Source organism: Anguilla anguilla, chromosome 9, assembly GCF_013347855.1.
Source record: "Anguilla anguilla isolate fAngAng1 chromosome 9, fAngAng1.pri, whole genome shotgun sequence".
NCBI lineage: Eukaryota > Metazoa > Chordata > Actinopteri > Anguilliformes > Anguillidae > Anguilla > Anguilla anguilla.
The window spans coordinates 7,479,147-7,503,154 of record NC_049209.1 but is presented as its reverse complement, the minus strand read 5'-3'; the positions used below and the strand labels follow the sequence as shown (position 1 = coordinate 7,503,154).

Genomic DNA, 24,008 nt, shown 5'->3' with positions numbered 1-24,008 from the left:
AGGCCAAATGTTTATTTCAAGGCCTTTCACTTCATTTCAGGTCAAACTAAAACCAAATTACAAAAATAAAAAGAGATTTTTTTAAAAACTTTTTTTTTAAATGAATGAATTACTAGAGGTTGGTAGACCTTTGCACAAGTTAAGGAATCAATTTGCTGCTTCACAAGAGGTTGGGAGTTTTTTCTTGGTCTGGCCTTAATCACTTTATCATTGTTACCAAGTAGTGGGCAATGAAACAGACGGGTGATGTCTCTAAAGAAGAGGTACATTTTTTCTATCCAAACAAGACACAACCAACATAAAACATCATCTCACTACCAATACCCTCTACATAATTACAGTGTTTACATGTGGAATAAGGTGAAATAAATGAGATTCAGTCTAATTTATTAAATACATTCAAAATGCTGCTGCATTTGTATTTACTGCAGTAATAGTTTGATTACGAATAAAAACACTTTTGCTGAGGATAATGCGAAATGCGATAATGTGAAAATGATTGAAAGCATAACTCAACCTTCATGCTATTATTTAATTTGCCACCACTTCTAATGTTTTAATTAAAGGGATTAAGGGAAAAGTTTTGCCTTCAGAGGAATTACTCGCTATGTGACTTGTGCAAAAAAAATTAATCTCTAATAAACATGGAAAATCCCTCAAAGGTTTTAACATGAAGAATGCATGATTAAGTCTAAGATTAATTCAAGAAAAACATTCATGTAGAAATATACGTTCATTTTGGAACACATCTATGCTTTGGACAATCATTACCAGCATCCTCCTCCCCCTCCCCCAACCCCCCCCCCCTATGTACTGCAGCTTTATAGTATGCTAAAAAACATGTTTTCCTCCATGTTTGGACCCCACATTCCATTAATCACTGAAGCCTTTAACATGCTAACAACATGCAGACTTCACAATCCAATCAAGGCATTTAACAGGAACACAGTCCAATCAACACAGTTAACAGCCTTGCAGTGATAGCAGGTGGTGTTATATTGACCGAGTTCAGTTGTGCTTGCAGAAAAAAAGGATGCCCACCTACAAGAAAAACACACCTCCGATTCACACTGCATCTATAACAGTACACGCTGTGCACAAAAAATGTCTGGGTCACGCACCAGAAAAAATTCAACCGGTAAGTTACGATTAAATAACACCAAAATTCTGTTTCTCCAGCTGACCGACGAGAGTGCATTCCATTTGGGTAGTGTTTATGGAACGTTCTGGAAAGACTGAACTGTGGCTGGTGCTGCTGGAGATATAGCACTCGCCCAAGGAGACCTTGCTCTGCCACGAGCCAATCTACCTTTGACAGGTCATTCGACAAACTGTGTTAAGGCCTCTTAAATCAGTAATACCTATTCAATCAAGTTCTGCAAACTCACACTTTCTCTCTCTTTTCCTCCTCCCCATCAAAAGCATACAAGAAATAACATGCAGTCTCCCTTGAAATGCAAACACACGATTACGTATACAAGTACATTTAAACTTTATCATTAGGTTAGAAATCCGCAGAAATGAACAGGTTGGCCAAAAAATGCATATGTTATTCATTTTTGTATTTGGGACCTCAAGGTTGTGTGCGGTAGATAGGAGACATAGCCAAACGAAGATACTCGTGGATTGAATTTGTTAAACACGAGTGCATTGTGTGCTTTAAGTCAGTAAAGTCACAATAAAATGCAAAGTCAGCACGCCAACCTGCTTCTGTCAGTATTTAAAGTTGAGAAATGGATTTAATCCAGTACCCAAACAATTTGTGTAAGCCTTGTCATTGCGCTGTAATGAAGGGAAGTGCTCACTGAACTCCATACAAGTGCATGTGTTCGCAGAGATAGGACTCAGCCTACATACTGAACCACCATCTGCCTGTCTTTATCCACCGCTGCTCCGATTCCACAGAAATGTGAATATGTGACTCAGAGTCAGGATTTATGTAGCTGACTGAGTGATTGAGTGTGTGTGTGTGTGTGTGTGTCTGCATACATGGACAAGAGCATTTTTGTGTACGTCTGTGTACATGAAAGCATGCTTTTGTACATGGGGGATACATGCGTGTGTGTTTGTGTGTATGGTGGATAAGCATATTTGTGTTGTTCGTATACATGGACAGGAGTATTTTTGTGTATGTGCATGTGAAATAATGTTTGTGTATATGGTGGATAAATGTGTGTGTTTGTGTGTGCATGTTAGTGTGTGTGTGCATGTCTGTATGTGCGTGCCTATGTCTGTGTGTGTATGTGTTCATGCCTGTGTGTGTTTGTGTGTGTGTGCGTGTCTGTATATGCGTGCCTATGCCTGTGTGTGTGTGTGTGTGCATGTCTGTATATGCGTGCCTATGTCAGTGTGTGTATGTGTTCATGCCTGTGTGTGTTTGTGTGTGTGTGCATGTCTGTATATGCGTGCCAATGTCTGTGTGTGTGTGTGTGTGTGTGTGTGTGTTCATGCCTGTGTGTGTGTCTGTGTATGTGTTTGTGAACACCACTGAAAACCTTCCCACTGAAGATGAATGTGGGCAGACACACCACCTCCCTGGCACTCTCCACACAACAGGCACACAATGGAGACCAGCTTCCTACGAGCGTTAACAGATGACTTTGGGAATGTGATGAGTTCTCTCTTCTCCGGTGGAAATGCAGGCACCTGTGTGTGCTTGTCTGATGCAGAGCTTCTGCGCGGGGGTCAGTAGCAGTGATGTTCAGTCTTGCTGTGTGTGCAAGTGTGCAAGGCTGGGGTCTGTGCACCTCTGCGTCTGCAATAAATGGCCAGCATCTGTTGTCCTTTTTTTTCCTCCAAGGACAAGGATGGGGCACAGTGTTCAATTTAACTTTGGGTTTTTTTTTTTTTTTTGGTTGGTATCTGAGCCTTGGCATACTAACTGCAGGGCTGCAATTGAACCCCCATTATGCCGGTGGAAGAGGGGCTCTATCTCCGTTATGCTGGTGGGAGAGGAGCTCTATCCCCGTTATGATGGTGGGAGAGGAGCGCGCTCTCCATCCCAGACCGAGCCACGGTGCTGCTGATTCACCCTCATACACTCCTCAGCCCGGATAACAGACACTGTCGCAGCATGCGCCAGCCTCTCACAACACCCCAAACTTTAATTTATAATAATATAAATTACACTCATTTTGACTGTGCTGGTCTATTGTAGTTATTTTATTCTCGGTGTTACATCATTGCTTATCATTGTTTAGTGGGTAGCTGTAGTATTGTGTGTTTTAGATGTCATTAGTGCAGTTTTGGTTTTTGTAATTGTTAATTAGCTGGGCGTGTTGCCACAGCACAGTGATGTTTTAGTTACTATAGCTGTAGTGGTTATTAATCACCTGATTGAGCAGCTGAGGAGAAGAGTGCCTTCACAGCTGCATAGTTCAATTAGCTGGTACCAGTGCTATTTAAGTAGGCCCTTACAGCCGCAACAGCAGCAGCAGCGGCAGCCTTGCATCTCAGGGTGTCAAGCCTCAATAGGACTAAAACAAGGAAGTCTATCTGAGGGAGTCAAGCCTCAATAGGACTAAAACAAGGAAGTCTATCTGAGGGAGTCAAGCCTCAGCAGGACACAAACAAGGATGTCTATCTCAGAGTCAAGCCTCAATAGGACTAAAACAAGGAAATCTATCTCAGGGAGTCAAGCCTCAATAGGACTAAAACAAGGAAGTCTATGTAAGGGAGTCAAGCCTCAATAGGACTAAAACAAGGAAGTCTATGTGAGGGAGTCAAGCCTCAATAGGACTAAAACAAGGAAGTCTATGTGAGGGAGTCAAGCCTCAATAGGACTAAAACAAGGAAGTCTATGTGAGGGAGTCAAGCCTCAATAGGACTAAAACAAGGAAGTCTATGTAAGGGAGTCAAGCCTCAATAGGACTAAAACAAGGAAGTCTATGTGAGGGAGTCAAGCCTCAATAGGACTAAAACAAGGAAGTCTATCTGAGGGAGTCAAGCCTCAGTTGGACTAAAACAAGGAAGTCTATCTCAGGGAGTCAGGTTGGCACATTTAGTTCTTTATCAATGTTAAACCTGCACTCACTGGTTTGAGAAAGTGAACCACACACACCACCAGGTTTGTCAGTGTGGCTCACCTAACTCTGGTGAACGCATTCATGTTCGCCTTCATTGTGAGTAAAGCCATTACATTACTCAGAAACGCAGCAAGTGTCCAAGGCCATCGTGCGGGTGGACTGGAGTCTATTGAGCCCGTTGGGAGGAAAGTGTTTGCATTTCCCATCAGGGTCTCTGCTCAAGGCCGTCCACCATGTAGCGTACAGCTGAAAGTGACTGGCGGGGGGACCAAAGAGAGAGGAAGACACACAGAGAGCTGGATTAATGTTCCTTCATCCTCCTGATCAGCAGGCTAGGCTGGTCACTCCTACAGTTCCAGTTATTTATAGGCTGAGCTTTATCATCACCATTACAGTCTTCATCATTAATCACATCTTTAATTAAACTATATGGAATCTACTTCAGTGTCTGTCTCAGGGTCCCTTTTGTTTGCTTTATTTCGCCGTTTTATTCAATTAAAAGTCAGAGGCACTGGCCGTACAAAATCAGTTCTCCCCGCATATTTATTTGCCTGCTCCTTTTTAAGCCCACTGCTCTGGATCAAGGCCCATGGGCACTTATTAAACTATAATAAATTATATAACATGTTTACTTAGCGAACACTCTAATCCAGCTGACTTTCAAAGCTGACAGTTCCTTCAATTTTTTTGGCATATTTATATGGCTGGAGTCCTCCTGGTGGGGTCATTCCTATGTTCCCAGGGTCCTATGTTCCCAGGGTCCTATGTTCCCCAGCTCTACATATGTGCTCTCCCAGGGGTCCTAGGACCCTGGGAACATAGATACGCTCCCTTCCTGGTGCAGTCGAGGTAAAGTAAGAATATTTGGTAATGGCCTCAATAGCAGGTTCTGACCTGAGATTAGAACCCCTGGACTTCAAGCCCAGCAATGCTCTAACCATTCTTCTTGAAAAGTTATAGTCTGGATTGGATTGAATTTGAAAGTTCCCGACAGGTTTGAAAATGTACTCGATATGAAATAACGTAATGGAACTTCACTTTTCAATACTAGACTTGAACACAAACGCTGTATACAAACGCTAATGTATGCTGTCGGCCAACACATAGACAAGTTCCCTTTTTGGCCACACGCGTAATTGTAATTCTATTGCCCCCCCCCCCCCCCCCCCCCCCAAAAAAAACAGTCCTTATCAACAATTTCACTTACAAATATTACACATATTGTATTTTCGTGTCTGTAAGCAGAAACGCGTGCAGGGCCAGATCTGGCAGAGAAACAATGATAGCTGGCAAGCGGACAGAAACAAGAAGGCGACGTTGCGGGGGGAGAGCGTGACGCGGACTACGGGTGTCGAAAGGATCGCGGGCTCCCGATCGTCCGACCGCGGGAGTCGGAACTAACCCGGAAAGGTCAGAGCAGTTCGGGCAGTCGGCGATACAGAACAAAGAGCCCGCCAGCGTTCCGGCGCTATCACTGCTAATCCTGGCAGGTACATGGCGCCCGTGCCCGTGCGATCCAGAATGTCCCTGCGAGCTCATCCTGAACACGCTCGCGAGCGGAGGGTGCGTAGCTAGCAGGGGGGGGGGCTCTCCGATAAGAATCTTAATGAAGGGGGCTATGAGAGAGCGCTGCAGGAGACAGGCGGCAGCGGTTAGCGCAGATAGGAGGAGTGTGATGTCAGACACACAAGTCTATGTAACGTGGCTGTCTTTGAATCTGGCTACAGGCATAGGAGCCATGCCTCCCCCTTGCCCTCCATACACCAGGAATAGCAACCCCCCCCCCCACCCGCCCACCCTAACCCAAGCTACTGGACAGGCTCCTTGAGAATTCACATGACTGACAAATTAATAAAGCTGGTAGCTAACCCAAATCCCCCCCCCCCCCGCCCCCCCGGCCCAGTGCCCCCAGCGCTCTCCAGAAGAGCCGTCTGTCGCGACGCGATACCGTGGTGACACTGACACGCCCGTCAGGACAGAGCAGGCACAGTGAGTGGCAGGTGCTGGATACCGCAGCGAGTGGGAGCTCGTCTCTGTCAAATTGCCCCCCCCCCCCCCCACACCCACCCACCGTCACTTCCTCTCTCAACACCCCCCAGCCGTGCACCGCCTCTCCATACACCACTATGCCCTCATTCATGTCCTCCACACATTTATATTCTGGACTTCTCGCTTACAGTACACACTTGTGATGAGGTTTTGTTATATACTATCGCGATGAGGTGAATGAACAAGAACAAAAAGAAAACAATGCAAACAGAACCGCATTGGACTCTGCATGGCTGCCCTGCGGCACACTAATGCAGGTGTGCCCACGAGCAGCCTGAAGCTAACAGGCACGTCCATGGTTACGGGAAAAAAAAAAAAAAAAAGGTGGGCAGAACGGTGAGCTCCAGCCAATCCCGTCGCTCTCACGTTCCCCTCAGGCGCCTCGGCCAATATCGTCCCCTGCTCTGCGGCTCCTGCAGACGGCGTTTTGGAACGTCACGCCCAGCTGGGCCGAGGCTCTGCCCCGCGGAGGCCCGGCAGGCGAGGGATCACAGCGCCGTGGCACAATGATCGCCAGACCCCCCACCCGACACCGCGGGGATGCCAGCGCTCACGGGCGGAGGAAGAGAGCAGCGTCCGAAATGAGGTGCAGCGTCCGAAGTGAAATCAGCAGGGCACAGTTTCAATATCGGGACAGGCTCGCTGAGGTCAGATCAGAGAGCCTAATAGAAAGATGATCCAGAGACAAGGCTGAGCTAGCAGGTTATGCTAACCAAAAAAACCTAACTAAAGAGCAAATACGTGGAGATCGCTCCTCATCCTGACTGACCTGTCACGTGGGACACGGCAGGTGCTTCCGAATGTCAGAGGTGAAGGCCAGGGGTCGGCTCACGACTGTCAGGATTTGGGTAACGCACGCACACATACATGCTTACAATTACACATGCGCGTGTGCATAAACAAAAGTATGAAAACAGGTAAGCCTCCATATAAACAACCCCCTTGTAACACACATTAATCCATGCAAGCTTGATAAATTGTGCCAACCTTTTCTGGGTCATTGAAATAATTATGTATGGTGATAATTATTATTTTTATTTAACCTTTTCTTCTCTGCCTCATTTTTCTACCAATTCAGATGCCCTTTAGTGTTATGCTGACTAATACTATAAATAGTCTGTCAGTTGGAAAAGTCAAACCATTTTGTTCAAGACCAATTTCCCTAATAGAAGACATCATTAGACCTAAGAATGACATTTTGTGGAATCTGCAGCCATTTAATTACAATATTTGGTGGGAATTATCATTACCCACATGCAATTTACACCTAATATTTCTGTCCTGTTCTCAGTAGGGAAAAATAAGCAGTCATTACTCAATCGGCCTCCCAGCTCACTTAAACACCGGCCTCGGTGTTGGGCTTGAGAAATCCATACGGGGTCATAAAGATACACAGCAGTTTTAAAAATGTGCAGACAAACAATTGCATAAAAGTTCAAGCACACACACGCGCACACACACAGGCACGCACACACATACACACACACAAACACGTACACAGGCACGCACACACACACATACACATACACACACACACGCATACACACACAGGCAAGCACACATATGCACACGTGCACACACATACACACACACACACATGCAGGCACACACACATGCACACACACGTACATACACACACACGCACACACACACACAAACACACACACTCATATGCACACACACATACACAGACACACACACGCAGGCACACACACATATGCAGACGCACACATGCACACACACATGCACACACGCACACACACACGCATGCACACACACTCATGCATGCACATGCACACGTGCACGCATGCACACACACACATGTACACGCACACACACACACACACGAGCGCACACACACAGTAACCATCCTGCACCACGCTTCCGGTGCAGTATTCATCACCCTGTCATCGCAGCAAGAGGAAGTGATTTAGAGAAAATTAATTGCTCAGAGCTGAGATCCATCTTTAAACAGATCTGTCTCTTTTTTAAAATGCTTGTCCGATCAGATTTTTCACACACCATTATAAAGGACAAGGTGCTCTTGCAGAGCAAAGAGACAAATGCAAATTGAAATATCCCCCTCTAATCTAGTTCTGCTGGAGAAGCTAACAGCTTCTGCCTCGTGGGATGTTCTCAGATGAGGAGCCAATGTTATGATTATTCTCCTGCCCCTCATGAGCGTAAAATCGGACCTGTCCGTCTCCACAAATTATGAAATAAGGTGAAACGGCGCGGAAAAGACACGAGCCGATGCAACAAAGCAACGAGAATCTCACCGATCCAACACACCCGAAACACTTCACAGCTGCCAGCTGGGCCTGTCATGCGAGGGCAGATATTTGTATGTTGTAATCTTGTAAGCATTACAGAGGCCACATAGGCTCCTGTGCTCCCAGTGGGTAGAACAGGAGCTCTGCTCTCAGTGGGTAGAACAGGAGCTCTGCTCTCCCAGTGGGTAGAACAGGAGCTCTGCTCTCAGTGGGTAGAACAGGAGCTCTGCTCTCAGTGGGTAGAACAGGAGCTCTGCTCTCAGTGGGTAGAACAGGAGCTCTGCTCTCCCAGTGGGTAGAACAGCAGCTCTGCTCTCAGTGGGTAGAACAGGAGCTCTGCTCTCTCAGTGGGTAGAACAGGAGCTCAGCTCTCAGTGGGTAGAACAGGAGCTCTGCTCTCTCAGTGGGTAGAACAGGAGCTCTGCTCTCTCAGTGGGTAGAACAGGAGCTCAGCAGGTAGAACAGGAGCTCTGCTCTCAGTGGGTAGAGGCACATTCCGGAGACGAATGTGTAGGGGTGAGCCTCACGTCTTTCACGGCTAACGTGAAACAGCGGCGAAGCAGGGAGGCTGAGAGGTTTAATGATGCGGAAAAAGAGACTTCGCAACGTCCAGACCCGTGCTGTTAAACAAAATTTATGGCCACCTGCGCTTCCCACGAATCAGGGGGCTAATATGAATTTGCACATTATTATATCAACAACTGAATTTTAATATTTTAATACGCTCACTGCAACCTAAATGGTAAATGGACTGCATTTATATAGCGCTTTCATCCAAAGCGCTTTACAATTGATGCCTCTCATTCGCCAGAGCAGTTAGGGATTAGGTGTCTTGCTCAAGGACACTTCGACACGCCCAGGGCGGGGTTTGAACCGGCAACCCTCCGACTGCCAGACAATCGGTCTTACCTCCTGAGCTATGTCGCCCCTGTAGTACAACAAAGACTCTGAAAGCAACGAGGTAGCATTGAGGCTCTGCTAATGCTCACACTGTCGAAGCTTCGTACGTTTACGGTGAGAAAATAATAAAGGGATGCCAAAAACGGTACAACAATAAACTCAGACAGAGAAACAACATTATTACATCATCCATGTAATAATAATAATAATAATAATAATAATCCATCTGTTTTAGCGTGCTTTAACAAATGTGAAGGAAGGAGAAAAAAAAACGGTCTGAAAAAAACCATGCTTCTCTGAGTGAGTGAAGACTGAATTTTTTCTGTTCTTGTGGATGAACGGTATGAAGGATTGCAATCTGCACGAGCCGAAGGGAATCAGCGTGAAGCCCGCTTCGTTTCTCCACGCAAAATGCTGACATTTGCATAGGGGCGAATGCCACACGTCGTCCTGAGCTATCGAAACGCCGCGCCCGCGTCGCACTTCGCCGCCGCCGCGATCCATCACGCCCCTGTCTGCCTCGCCACCGTAATGGGCCTGAACTTTAATTTCATGTTTGATAACAAGGAGTCAATTTGTTTCCGAGGCCCTTCTCCTCATTGAGATTTAATGCAGCGGTAATAAAGATGACCTTATTATCGCCTAATTATCAAGCGAGAGTTTGCCCGTACCTGCGCTTCCCCTTAATTGATAACTCTGGGTGATTATTTCCCGCGTCTGTATTTGTGATTTAATAATAACCCTCCAATTGTTGGCAAAGAGGCTCGAATGCTTCGGGGGAGACTGAAACGACGAGGGCAGCATCCTGTAATTTTAAAAAGGGCTAACCCATTAGCGATCGTTACACACCGGGAACGCCATGCGAAGTCAGCGGCGACCTAACTCAAATAAAAGCGCTGGGACTCGGCTACTGGGGTGGCTCTGTTCACTGTTCTGGTGCACGGATGGGTCCTGTGGTCTGCGATCGAATCCCAACAGAGACAATGCATAAAAATAACTGAAAATTCAAAAGAAAATCAGTTGACTCTGTACCGCCCCCCCACTTCCCCCAGGAGGACTGGAAGCATCCCTCCTCCTTTGTGTGTGTTTCAGAAAATTCTTTGTACTTTTACAGCTTTAGCTTGACATGGTTAGACATTTCTGTATTAATATGCACACAGTTCTGTTCGCACGGAATACATGAATACTCAAATGAGGAGGCTAAACTGAGAAGAACAGCAGGCAGCAGACTGCGCAGGAGGTCCTGGCCGGGGTGAGCCCCAATGGACCATCAGCAAGAATAAGTAGTGAGGATGAGGAGGAAGAGAGAGAGAGGAGAAACAGAGAGAGCGAGAGGAAAAAAAATGGTCTGCAAATTTACAAAGATGCCTTAAATTCACACTGTCAACGTCAATACATTTAAATAAGAATACACTGGGAGGGAGGGAGGGAGAGAGAGAGAGAGAGAGAGAGAGTGAAAAAACAACTAGGTATGTCACTGCCCTATTATAACCCCAGACTCCTGTCAAAACAAGGCAGAAAATTGCCCCAGTACACTGTCACGCCTCTCTGTACTAACGTCCACACGGTTAGAAATGCGTATCCGATCCTGCTATGACTCCCAGGCTCGCTCACTCCCACTATGGATCCCAGGCCCCAGAGGGACACAGGGCTGAGTCTGGCCATGGTGAGCTGCACATCTGGACAGGTCACACAAGCAGGCTGCAGCTTCATATGAAACGATACGGCCTTGCTCGTGTGCAAAGACCCATTCAAACAGGCACCACAGAGGAAAAAGAACTAGGTATACTCCATTAGTAGCCAAGGGCACGCAAAGATATGGAGTGGGTTCTTACCCTCTATTAGTTCCTTACAGCCCAGTTTTCACTAGTGCTATTAGTTCCTTACAGCCCAGTTTTCACTAGTGCTATTAGTTCCTTACAGCCCAGTTTTCACTAGTGCTATTAGTTCCTTACAGCCCAGTTTTCACTAGTGCTATTAGTTCCTTACAGCCCAGTTTTCACTAGTGCTATTAGTTCCTTACAGCCCAGTTTTCACTAGTGCTATTAGTTCCTTACAGCCCAGTTTTCACTAGTGCTATTAGTTCCTTACAGCCCAGTTTTCACTAGTGCTATTAGTTCCTTACAGTCCAGTTTTCACTAGTGCTATTAGTTCCTTACAGCCCAGTTTTCACTAGTGCTATTAGTTCCTTACAGCCCAGTTTTCACTAGTGCTATTAGTTCCTTACAGTCCAGTTTTCACTAGTGCTATTAGTTCCTTACAGCCCAGTTTTCATGAGAAAGTAGCCTACATCATAACTGGTACGATGCGTTGCTGGGATGAATTTCTGCCCAAGTGTGTTAGCGCAATCGCACTCCTTGATTCTTTATTCTCCGTCTTTTGCGGTAGATCCTGTTTTGTTTGCTCTCAGCTAAGTCCCAAGAGGTGAGTGGCAAGGTGATATGTTCTCTTACTTTGTTCTGAGTGATTGAGAGCTGAATCTTTAATGGATGCCCCTCCCGAGGGAGGCGTGGGGGGCTGCCAATTTTGAGCTCACATCATTCATCAGCCTCCAGTGGGTTCTGAAACCCACTCACAGTATGGAAAGGAGAGGCCCTTCATTGCAATTGAGCTGGCGTCACAAAGACTACAGAATAACAGCTCTCTCTTAGTCATGCCACATATCAGCTTTCCTATTTAGGCTTTCTAAGAAAGAGAAGGGCTGTAATACAACCCATACGCAATTCAGGATGTGCCTTGTTGTCTTTTGAGATCTATCTGTAAACTCAAAAGATGCTCTCCAAAGAGCCAAGCAAATTAACTGTCCACAGTTTATTAGGTAAAATGAAAAAAAGTTTTTTTTTTTTCAGTTCAGCAATGGAACAGTTAAAGTCTAGGATTCATTCTACAAGAATACAACCAACACCTCTTGTAAAACACATTGACCTGCAATTGTCACTGCAGAAAGTACAGATGCAGCAAAGGCATTTCAGTTCAACATAAGAACTGAACCCAAATGAGAATTATTTCACCCGCACAAAGACACACACACTCCCACACACACACACACACGCACACACACACACACACTTTTTAAGTGATTAAACTGGCTATGAGTTCTTCTCTAACCACCAAAATCCCAAGTCACAGACAGCAAAAAAAGAAGAAAAAAGCAGACAATAGCAGCACATCTATTTCTGAACATGCTGGAACAGCTTTGTTTCCAATGCCCTAATTAGCAGCTGTAGGGCTAATTTATCAGTCACCGCAGTCAGAGAATGAGCACTTCTGGGAATCTTTGCAGGAACCGTTTCAGATCCTTGATCTTCCCCGTGATGACTTTCTGTCAGGCTGGTTTGCAGTTCCTCCAAAATGCTATGTTGGACAGAAATGCGACTGCATACTCTGGCAACTGTCTGGATATTCAGTACATTTAACTGTACAAATTTCATTGCCTATGTTTGCTTTGCAGAATTACACTATTCTGGTAGACAAAGATATGAGGAATTCTTTGCAGCGTCTCCCACATGATCTGGATATTTGGTCTGAAATGTTCCTTTTTTATACATTGCTCTTTATTATTGTCCTGTGCAATACGGATTGTCTTATAGAGTCTGAGCTGCGGCTCTACACAATTGGATAAATTGGAATTTGTGTCATAATATTACAATAATTTGTTATTGAGATATTGCCGAACTGAGCCAGATAATTGACGTGTGCTTAACAGAAGGATGAGAGTCTTTCGCATTAACCCACGAAGCTCCTCCAGGCGGTGCAGTGCGCCGCGCAGATTACCTCCCAGGCAGAGAGAGAGAGAGAGAGAGAGAGAGCAAGAGAGAGTGAGAGATACAGAAATTGCTTTCTTATTCAACAGGCACATTAGTGCCATGTAAGATTGCATTACCCGGCTACAAGCCTGTCATAGTTCATTAGCTTACAGAAACAAAAGGATTTGGCTCTGCGGTGCTTGAGCTGGAAAAACAGAAAGCTAGAATAGAAATGTGGGGGGGGGGGAGAGGTGGGGGGGGGGAATAACAGGCCTCATAGCAGTCCGCTGCTGCAGCTCCCTCTGACAGCTCGGTAAATGTCGATTAGCATGTAATTCTCCCAGCCACTTCCCGCCAACGGCATCGACAGCGGCCGTCATTTCGGGGACCGATGCGAGCGAACGATATTTACGACGGTTAAACACCCCACTCTGTGTGAGGAAGCGCCCTGGGTGGTATGGAGTTGAGAGAGAGGCCGTGCTGGGTCTGTGTGACGGCTGAACGCTCTCCAATCAGGGCCCTGTTTTTTCAGACAACGCTGGGAAGTGCTGGGAACTTCCTGGTCCGCGTCAGTCTGCGTACAGGCCTTTGCGCGGCGGTTGACGATGCAAAGGCTGCGCGCTCGGGTGCGGACTCACCTTGGTAACGCAGCAGGAAGGAGCCGGGCTGCGGGTGGTCGCTCCGGAAGCGGACGGAGATCTGATTGCTGGAGCTTCGCACGACCAGCCCCTTCATCAGGACCGACTCGTTGGCCAGGACGGAGTGCTCGCGGCCGCCCACGTCCTCCAGGGTCACCACCTCCCCCTCCGACAGGCTCACGTTCAGGACCTGGACACACGGGAGAGGACACCTCGGTCAGGGGCGGGGGTTAGTCCAGCGTCGATCAGGGGGCGCAGTGAGCCACAGACACCGATCGCCCGCAGTCACAAACCTTCAGGGTACTATTTGTCCTCAGAGCACAGCCCAGGGAAAAACAGATGTCTTCAACTTAATGCCAGGTGCTGATGCGCCTACATGTCGAGCCCCCTTCCCCGAAGTAAACCGTAATTACCCCCCCCGCCCCCCCGCCCAGTTCCGCCACTTGGCCCCGGCTCAAAAGCGAGACACAAGACAAGGAGCGCACTTTTGAAACGCTCCTGCTGCAATTTGCGCTGTCACGGTCGACTTCGCCCGCGATATTAATTTAGTTGACATTCCCCATCATTCCGAACTCATTCTAAATCAGAGTCGGTTTTTCTCAGTGTTGGCCGTGATAAATGAACCACTTGAGATATGCTTCATTCTGTCCTATTTCCATTAACAAACCAGCAGCGGTTTTGTGTGTCTGTGTGTGATTATACGGGATTGGAGAGGAGGATTCAGAACCTATGTGGACCACCAATTTGCCGAGTAGAATGAAGAGCCTCTGGTAACTGCCCGGTCGTCTTTATTCTCTCGCTGAAGACGCGCTTTAAAGCGGCAAATTAATTATCTTTTGTTCCCTGGCAGGCTCCCGGAAGGTGAGGTTTCTGAAGCAGCTGCAGCTGAAAGTGTGGGCACTCCACAAAAGGCCAATGCTTTTTATCATTTGAACACGAAGAACATCTGAAAATACAGGGGGAAAATATACGAGCAGTCTCCCCGCGTTGTGAGAGGAACATCTGGTGCAATTTCATCGCTGAAATTTCAGAGGGGATGAGTCCTACGAGGGCATGAACATGCTTCAATTTAAAACTGTCTGTAGGGCCATCTCTGATTGGTTTAAAATTCCTTTCATGTTCTGAGCGAGAGAGCCTCTGTTTATTGGTCCAGGCTCGGCTAATTCACTGGAGCCGAGGAAACCAAGGAGAAACTATGCCAACAGGAGACAACAGTGAATGGCACTAACTGACTCAATGGAAACAAAAATGAACACCTGAAGCCAGGGACATAGCTAGGAATTCAGGGCCCCCTGAAAGAATATAGCTCTGGGTCCCATCTTATTAGATTTTCCTCTTCAACAGTGGGCCTCCCCAAGCTGTGACCCCTTAAATCATCACCACCTTTCACCCCACTAGCGACAATTCTGCCTGAAGCCCATATATGGAATTGTGAGTCATCTTTGCTGCAATCACATGATTCACATGAACCACTGATCTTTTTTCCTTTTGTCACTTTGCATGCATTTACCAGTTGTTTTTTTTTTTTAAAAAGGCACCTATTGTATTTAATGATTCCTTTAAGTGTCTATATTGGCTGATATTTTCACATGTATCCCTTCACTGTATATTTTTTATCTGAGTAGTATATTTTTAAAAATACTTCCCTAGAATCATCACCACTCCCTGCGACAGCCCTGCCTGTAGGCAAATGAATAAACAGGGCTAGTAACAGACCTATTAAAAGATTTCATCTCTTCTAGTATTTACAAGAACTAAAGTTTACTTTTTGTAGAATATTAAATTGTTGTAGGTGTCACGTTAACGCAAAGGCATTTCTTGTTTACCCCTAAAATACCTGACATTTGCTTGTAAATTCAGTATCTATCTAACTTGTGAACTAGCTGTGTTGTTTGCTCCTGACTATGGCTTATACGGTCACCATACTTTAGGTGTTTTTGAGGTTCCCTTTGGCAGAGTCTGTGGCGATCATGAAAGTTAAAATGCAGATGCACACTTTCTTAATATGCAGAACATGTAGCTTCCAAACCAAAACACAATCAGCTAGACCATCATTTACCTGCCAAAAAGGCTGCCCGCAGTAAAAAGGCTGGAAACAGGCCCAGTGAACTGTGCATAAACACCTCTGACCCAGATAATATATGAATGGTCATCTGCATTTTCCTCAGTAATTATGTGCAGTTTTTAATGATTGACAGTCATGACCCCAGTGATTTACTCATTTATCTGTCAGGACCTCCCCTGATGATGAACCTGTAAAAATTAATTTGCTCATTTCAAAAACTCCAAGGAGGAACAAGCACAGTAAATCTAAAACATTTCGATGCTTGTTGGATAGTTGGCTATGTTAGATGATACATTTGCACATAAATGCCATTAAAGCCTTAATGTGTTAAATCCTGGCATAGATGTGTACTTACGATGAGTCCAGCAAAGTAAATATTTTATCACGACACTAAAATGTTCTCACTCAATACTGTGTTGTCATAATGTAATGTAAATGGCATAATGATGTTCCTTTTGTCCTTTAGGTGAACACAACAAAAACACCCCGAGCTTCTGGAAGAATTCCAAAATAGTCGAGAAGATTAAACAAGGAAGGTTCTAGAGAGAAAACAATCAACTGAAAGAATAAAAGACTGTGAAATGTAAAAAAATTAATCCAGATATAAAATATATCCTCTGTAAGTACTGTTGTAATATTAGTCCAGTTGCAGTATTTTTCTATTTTAACAATCTTAGACATCTTGAAAACTGAAGGGAAAATATGTCCTGAAATGGTAGATACCAATATGTAGAATTGTGCAAGTCACCTTTGATCAAATCACATAACTCAATCGCTGATCTTTTTTCCCTCTGTCACTGAAGGTATTTATCACACATTTTCAGTCTTTTTTGAAAAGGCACCAATTGTATTTTATGATTTTTTAAAGTGTCTATATTTGCTGATATTTTCTCATATATCCCTTCACTGTATAGTCTTTGGATTCGAGCAATACATAAAAAAAAAATAAAAATACATTCTTTCTGGTATGGAAAAAGGTGATGTCGTGCTGTGCAGTTTCGTAGGAAGGAGGGGCAAGGCCAAGGCTGAACGAGGGAGCCAATCAGCTGAGACCCATGGCCGTTTCCGTGGCCAGTGGCCATGGTCTCGGAACACATGATGAAATGGACACGTTCATTCATTACAAACCTGTCCAGTCCTGATAACCCAGCGGCTGAAGAAGCAGAGAGAGACCGCAGCACTCTGCCCCTGCATTCTTACATACGCAGCGTCTATCTGTGCGCGTTCGCAATAAATACACACCTGCTACTCTCTTTGGTTTTAGAACCTCTCTATCATCGTGTAATATCTAGGAAAATGGTTCGCTTAATTCTGAGAGCACTCTTGGATTATTGCAACAGCAACCGTAAAACACATCTGTCTCCAAATTGGGTGCAGCTGAGCTGGAGAGAGAGCACTGAAATATCAAGAGCGCATGGTGGTGGTGGTGGTGGTGGGGGTGGGGGGGGGGGGCTTAGGGGGAAAGTGCGCCTCCTCAAAGATAATTATTGCTAGATTAAATGAATACCGATAATTCATCTACTGCGAAGGCACCGCGAGATTGCGGCGTGCCTCATTAAAATGGATGATCCCTGTCCCGGGCCCGCGAGGTGGGAACGAGGCCCTCCACTGGACCGATCCCTCAAGGGTAATGAAAGTGTCACCGAGGCAGACCGAAATGTCTGGGAGCATGACGCGGGTGAGCGCCGGGGCGAACGGCGGTATGAAAATGGATCTGGCGCGCGGGGCTGTCTGTCACGGGCTTTGCGGGGACGCGGGGATTGAGGCTTGCTGGGTTTCCCCGAGGGCAGAAATCAACAGTTCTCCCGCAGACGCCCGGGCTGTGGCCACAAGCTCTTACCCAGAATGCACCGCCGCCGCCGCCGCCTGAGCTTTCCATGCTACTATATAATTAGAACAGGCCCCCCACACAACAACAACAACAACCACAACAACCACAACCACAACCACAACAACAACAACCACAACAACCACAACCACAACCACAACCACAACCACAACCACAACAACAACAACCACAACAACCACAACAATTTATTTTCTTTTATTATTATTATTATTATTATTATTATTATTATGACGAGCCATTAGAAGGATGCAGCAATCAGTGGCCCAACAAGCAGAGGGCCCTTCTGCATGAATCAGAGAAGGGTCCAAGCAGCCGGTGAGAGAGCGCAAGGTCACCGCGCGCTTCCGCGCGTCCGCCGGAGAGTAATCCAATAACGAGGAGACGCCTCATAATGCGGGCGCATTACCGCGTAATTACACAACGCCCCGCGGGATTACAGAGAGTCTCCTGCACGTCGCCCGACACAATTCAATTTCCTGCAATCGCCGCGCCCGACGTGAGCTACACCTGTGGGAAAAAAAAAAAAAAAAAGTAACCGTGTCCCAGCTAAGAGCAGCTAAGGCCAGCGACTGCCCCGCGTCCGCCTGTAATTATGCAGCGCAATCTGTCCTGGGCTGACGCGCGGGATTTCATTCGTTAGTTTTGACAGGGGGGGGGGGGGAAGCGGTCGCGGCAGACAGCCGTGTCCCTCACTCGCCGACTCCGACCAAACTAATTACAGCAGCGGTGTACAGCAACCAGGAGAAGGTGCAAAGCCAAGCAAAAATCATTTCGGCTGTTGACTGGTGCCAGCTATTCGCTGTAATGAAAACAGCGGTGGCGGCTACTCCTCCTAATTAAAACGATCCTTATTAAAAAAAGAGTAGACGCGGAAGAGATTGAAATGAAAGCCGCGATCGGGCGATGATGAAGGAAGAGTGAGAGCCATCACGCGCTGCCCCTTCCCCACAGACCCAAGAGGGAATTCACATGCTATTTTTCAACTGATGAGCTGTCGGTAATGTGAGGAGCAATGCTTCCGTCTGCTTGAGAGCACAGTTGCATTATTCAAGTACGGTACAGCATGCAAAAGAAATGCCGCAACACTGTTTCTGTTTTCAGCTTTTTTTTTTTTTTTTTCCCCTCAAAGTGTGTTTTTTTTTTTATGCGATTGATTTATGGACTCTGGCCATGTCTGCATGCTTCTGGAACATTCCGTTAGTGCTTTTGTTAACATACATTACATTGAAGGCAGTTTATCTGTGACAGGAATTCAGAATTCCATTCACAGATTCCTTCAACTCTTCTTCTCCTTTATTTCAAGGGCAGAGGGGAGGACACAGCCAGCTGGGACCTTGCCTCTCTGTCTTGATGTCTGTCCGTTCTTTGATGCTTTGCCATCATCCTCCTTGTTATCTGTTATCATAGGCATTTTTACAATATGTAAGCATTGTTGGCATTTTTGGACTATTCTAGTCTGTGTTTCACTCTCTGGCCAGAAGACATGGAGCATAATACTGTTGTATCAGTGAGGCTTGAGTTACAGCATGCCTGAACTCAAAGAACATGCATCTTTCTCCACAAGACGGTGACTGTCCTTGACGATTCCTTGAAATCTGGAGTCTGCAGAAATTAATCTTTAGAGGTCTTTCACGACAGTAGCTACCAAATATGGAAAACAATGAGACATCAGAGAATGAAAGAACAAAGAGCAGTATTACAAGCAGATTTCATGTTCTCTGGGAAAAAAGCAACACTCATCTCTGGTGATCATTAAAACAATGGTTATGAAAATGAAGCACACTTAAAGTAATAACTTTCAAATTACAGCACTTTTTTCCCCACTCAGTCCACATTGTGTAACAATACCTTTGCTGGTACAAAAAATCACAGGGAACCTCCATAATGCCTATTAACCTGATCCTTCACAGACCAAAAAAAATAAAAATAAAAATAAAAAAACAAGAAGTACGGTACGCTGAACTCTGAAAATACTTTTGATGAAAAGAAAATGGACTGTGCTCTACACTGAGAGAAAATGAGAAAATTATGTCATTGGGAGAAAGTTCTGAAACTATTTCATCCATGTTTGATAACTTTGAAGTGAACTTTTGAAAATGTTCTGAGAATGCTTTGGTATCGCACTGCTGAGTTTATTTTTCTCTGTATTAAATGATCCAATTCCTTACAAATGCAACATACTTTGAGTCCCAACAGAGTTGCATATGTGGGATTAAACTTTAAAATATTTTATGCTGCCGTCAAACTGTAGTCTAACGGCAGAGTCCACACATAACCATGAGAGAAAAGACACCTACAAATTGCAAGGTTATGCAGAAAGTTCTGTAATGTGAAGAGAGAAGATATACTGGGTGTAGCTATGGAAAGGAAGAACACGGTTTCATGGGTTATGTACAATGCATCACATTGGGTGACATATTTATGCACAATGTTTTGAACAATGTTTTGCATTGGAAATAGAGGGGTATAGACTGTGTTTCTAAGGAAATAGAGGGGAAAATGTGATGCGTTGCTTTTGGGAATAGAGTGGTACAGACATCGCTTGTGATGGGGATATTAAGGAAAATGATGAGTACTGTGATGGGAATATTCAGGAACATGCAGTGTACCATGATCGGAATACTGAGGAACATTCAGGCTACTTCAATGGGAATATTCAGGAACGTGCAGGCTACTGTGATGGGAATATTAAGGAACGTGCAGGTTACTGCAATGGGAATATTCAGGAATGTGCAGGCTACTGTGGTGGGAATATTAAGGAAGGTGCAGGCTACTGTGGTGGGAAAATTCAGGAACGTGTAGGCTACTGTGATGGGAACATTCAAGAAGGTGCAGGCTGCTGTGGTGGGAATATTCAGGAACGTGCAGACTACTGTGATGGGAACATTCAAGAAGGTGCAGGCTGCTGTGGTGGGAATATTCAGGAACGTGCAGGGTAGTGCGGTAGGAAAATTCAGGAACAGGCAGTGTACTGTGGTGGGAATTACAAGAAATGTGCAGTCTACTGTGATTGGAATATTAAGGAACGTGCAGGCTACTGTGGTGGGAATATTAAGGAACGTTCAGGCTAGTGTGGTAGGAAAATTCAGGAACATGCAGGGTAGTGCGGGCGGAATAATAAGGAATGTGCAAGGGGGGGAATGTGACGGGGACTGGGCGGCGTGTTCTGTCTGTTTTCAGGGAGATGGACGGGTGGATGTGAGCTCATTCGGCGCGGCGCGATGGATCCCCTCAGCCCTGTCCTTGTGAGCAGCTACACGGCTCCCCGGGGACCCCAGGAGCAGACAGTGAGAATATGCCAGACTGTGCCTGGGGCTGGCAGGTCCTCGGCATGTGTCACATGTCCCAGGCCTGTCGTTACAACCAGGAACAGCTGTCCTGCTTCCATTATGAGCCACCGGATCCGTGTCAGGAGACATGGAGCCTCCTAATCACCAGCAGTGCTGGCACATAGGGGAGCAGTGAGAGAGGAAAAACAAACCCATCCACACAAGCAGAACAAAGGACCTTCAAAGGCACAAGGAAAGATGTGCAATCTCTATGAAGTCTGCAAGTCGTTTTTACAGTGACATAAATGTATTACAGTCATTTCTTAAAAGAAATGCACCATTATTTCATGTACTGTATATATATATATATATATATATATATATATATATATATATATATGCCCAGATTTTCTTCAACATGTGCAGTTTTCTAATTTCAAGGAATCTTGATAAGAAAAGCAAATCGTGCAGTAATGTGGAGTTATGAATGCCTCTAATGAGGAAACACTTCTACCTTATTATGTTCAGAGAAATCATTAGATAACGATAAGCGTATTCATGAAATAACTATTTGTTTGTGCAGTAAATAAGAGGGCACTGCAAGATGTCCAGTACATCGTGGAGTTATTAAGATGGAATGTGAAAGAATGCCACTTCGCTCAGCCAGCATGGAGCACATGAACACGTAGTGCTGGGGAATACTTATGCAAACACACACACGCACAGAAGCACACATGCATACACACTGAAACACACACACGCACACATGCATACACACATGTACACACGCACACAACATACGTGTACACACGCATACACATACACACAAGCTACACACACACATGCACACAAACATACACACATGTGCAAACACAAACACACACACGCATGCACGCACGCACACACATACACACACACACACACACAGGGAGAGAGAGTGAGACTAGAACATTTCTCTGAGAGTGTTTCTTTTTCTTTGTATCCTTCTGAATCGTCCTGCTCAGAACAAAGCCAGCCTTTCAGTTCACTCTGGGCCCTTCAGTGTGTTCAGAAACTGTTCTGCAGGCTCGGGGTTCTGACTGTGCTTTTGAGCAGAAACATCTCCACACGCCCTAACTGAGAATGAAATGCTTTGAAACTGTTCACACACAGGCAGTCCAGCCTTTGACATGCATCGATGACAACACCACCTGTGAGTAAACAACAAGTGATCAACGTGGCATGAACTGCAAATTAGAAGTGTTGCTTGGCGGTGAAGAAAACAAATCACATTTTCTCCCTTTGCTATCTGGAAAAATGAAGCACAGATCCGGACATGAAAAATTCTGTTTAATTTTACTTGCATTATTTTTAGTGCATCATGCAAACTGTCTGCTCTCCATTGATTGCTCTATAGCTTTGATACACTCCATAAACTTGGATCTTGGTGGTTATTATAATTGTTCAAATCTGAGTAACGTCATTGAAATGATTCATGCAAAACAAGTGTGAAAGGGCTCTATGGCTCTTTTCCGGTAGTTTGTAAAAAAAAAAACGTTTTGATGTTATGTGCCTAAACCATGATGGATATTGCATGGGGCCACTGCAGATGTCACAGCCTGTGTAAGAATTTCACAGTCATTTGCGCTACCTAAAAAGTCCTCTGCAGTGAGATGTGAGCAGTCATTATAATCATTTCCCATGACACGAGTGACTAATATAGTTTATCTTATTATCAAATGATCAGTAACATGTTTCAAACACGTCTAAAAAACAGAATGCATGAAGTATCTGGAAAAATGATCATTGTCTTGAATTTAATGGAAAAATCATAACGATTTTTGTGATTATAGAAGAATTAAAGAATCTCCTGCACTCTGCTTTTTGCAAGTTCCACTTATTGCCCCACTGACTGTTTTCAGAGCCTGAGAATGTTTGTGCTGCTAGAAAATTCCCCTACAAGTGCTCGGAGAGGACAAAACACAGTCTGTCTGTTTCTAGCCAATTTCACTCATTTAGCACCACCTTTAAATGTGTTAACGTTTTGTTCGACAGACCATCGTCCTCACCCAAATAATATCATTGATAACAATAAAATTATTTTTCCATTGTGAAAGTACAACCAGTAAAGAATAAATATAGCAACTGCCACAAAATGCAATGCCCATTAACATACATACAGTATAATTAGTGACTATGAATGCCATACTTGGATGTCTTGGTGTGCAAAGGACAAGAATTCTCTCTAAATAGACTGGATAAAGAAATTGAATGCTTGGAAAAAATACAAAAAACAGCCTTGAATGAACTCCTTTCACATATCATTGAAAACGGAATACTCTCCACCAGAAAAAAATCATATGATGGTGGTCCAAGAGGACTGAAAATCTGGGCTTAGAGATCAATAAACTAAAATAAAAGAGCACGTTTTGTAAACTTAAATTATTTTAAATTTAAACAAAAAATAATTGGAAGATCAAAAATAATTCATTTCTATCAGCAACTATACAATTCAAAGCCAGACAAGCTAAAAACAGATGTTTTCTACAAAAATGTTAATTGCCGAAGGTAACCAAGGAAAATAGCATCAACTGATTGAATCCATTAGTCTCAGTGAAGCAACAAGTCAGATCTTCAGGGAGTGATGACTTTTAAAAACCTGCCTGTACCCATCCAACTGGGCCCTAGAAATTTAAGCACGGGCTACAACTTGGATTTCAGTGGTCATCATAAGTTAAACATAAAGCAGAATATCGAACCACATGCACATTCTACAGACCAGTAAGACTTCTAAATGGGGGTCTCTCAGTAACTCTAGGCAAAAGACTCCTAGAATAATTAATACTTATCAAACAAGATTTAAACCAAACATGGCAATGTCAGACATTCACCAAACATTATCTCAGAATCCCTAAACAAAAATGAACCTGTTACCATGATTACTCAGGAAGTAGAAAAAGCTTTTGATAAAGTCACATGGCCATTATTTTTGAAACAAGCAAACAATTACATTTTTAAAGTACTTTCATAGGATGGCTAAAGGCAATGTAGAAAAGGCCCAAGAGCTGTGGTTAAAGTTATTATCTTCAACCTTTAACATTTCAAAAGGTAACTACAAGGCAAGGGGACCCTCTGCCTCCATTGATTTTTGTCTTAAAAGGGCAATTCACCCAAAAATAAAATAAAGCTATTTTTCCACTTACCCAAAATGCTAT

The 24,008-nt window shown here is 44.7% G+C and overlaps 1 protein-coding gene across 4 annotated transcripts in view; it reads right to left on the bottom strand.

The window, feature by feature from the left end:
- The window catches only part of LOC118236395 (seizure protein 6 homolog), a 207,165-nt gene that overhangs the window by 46,572 nt on the left and 136,585 nt on the right, over window positions 1–24,008 (bottom strand). For all 4 annotated transcript variants that reach the window (XR_004767027.1, XM_035434742.1, XM_035434741.1 and 1 more), the window contains exon 4: window positions 13,632–13,821. Coding sequence is in view for 3 of the 4 variants with exons in the window: in XM_035434742.1 (XP_035290633.1) it covers window positions 13,632–13,821 (190 nt within the window). In the remaining variant the exon portion in view is untranslated. The remainder of the gene's footprint in view (window positions 1–13,631; window positions 13,822–24,008) is intronic.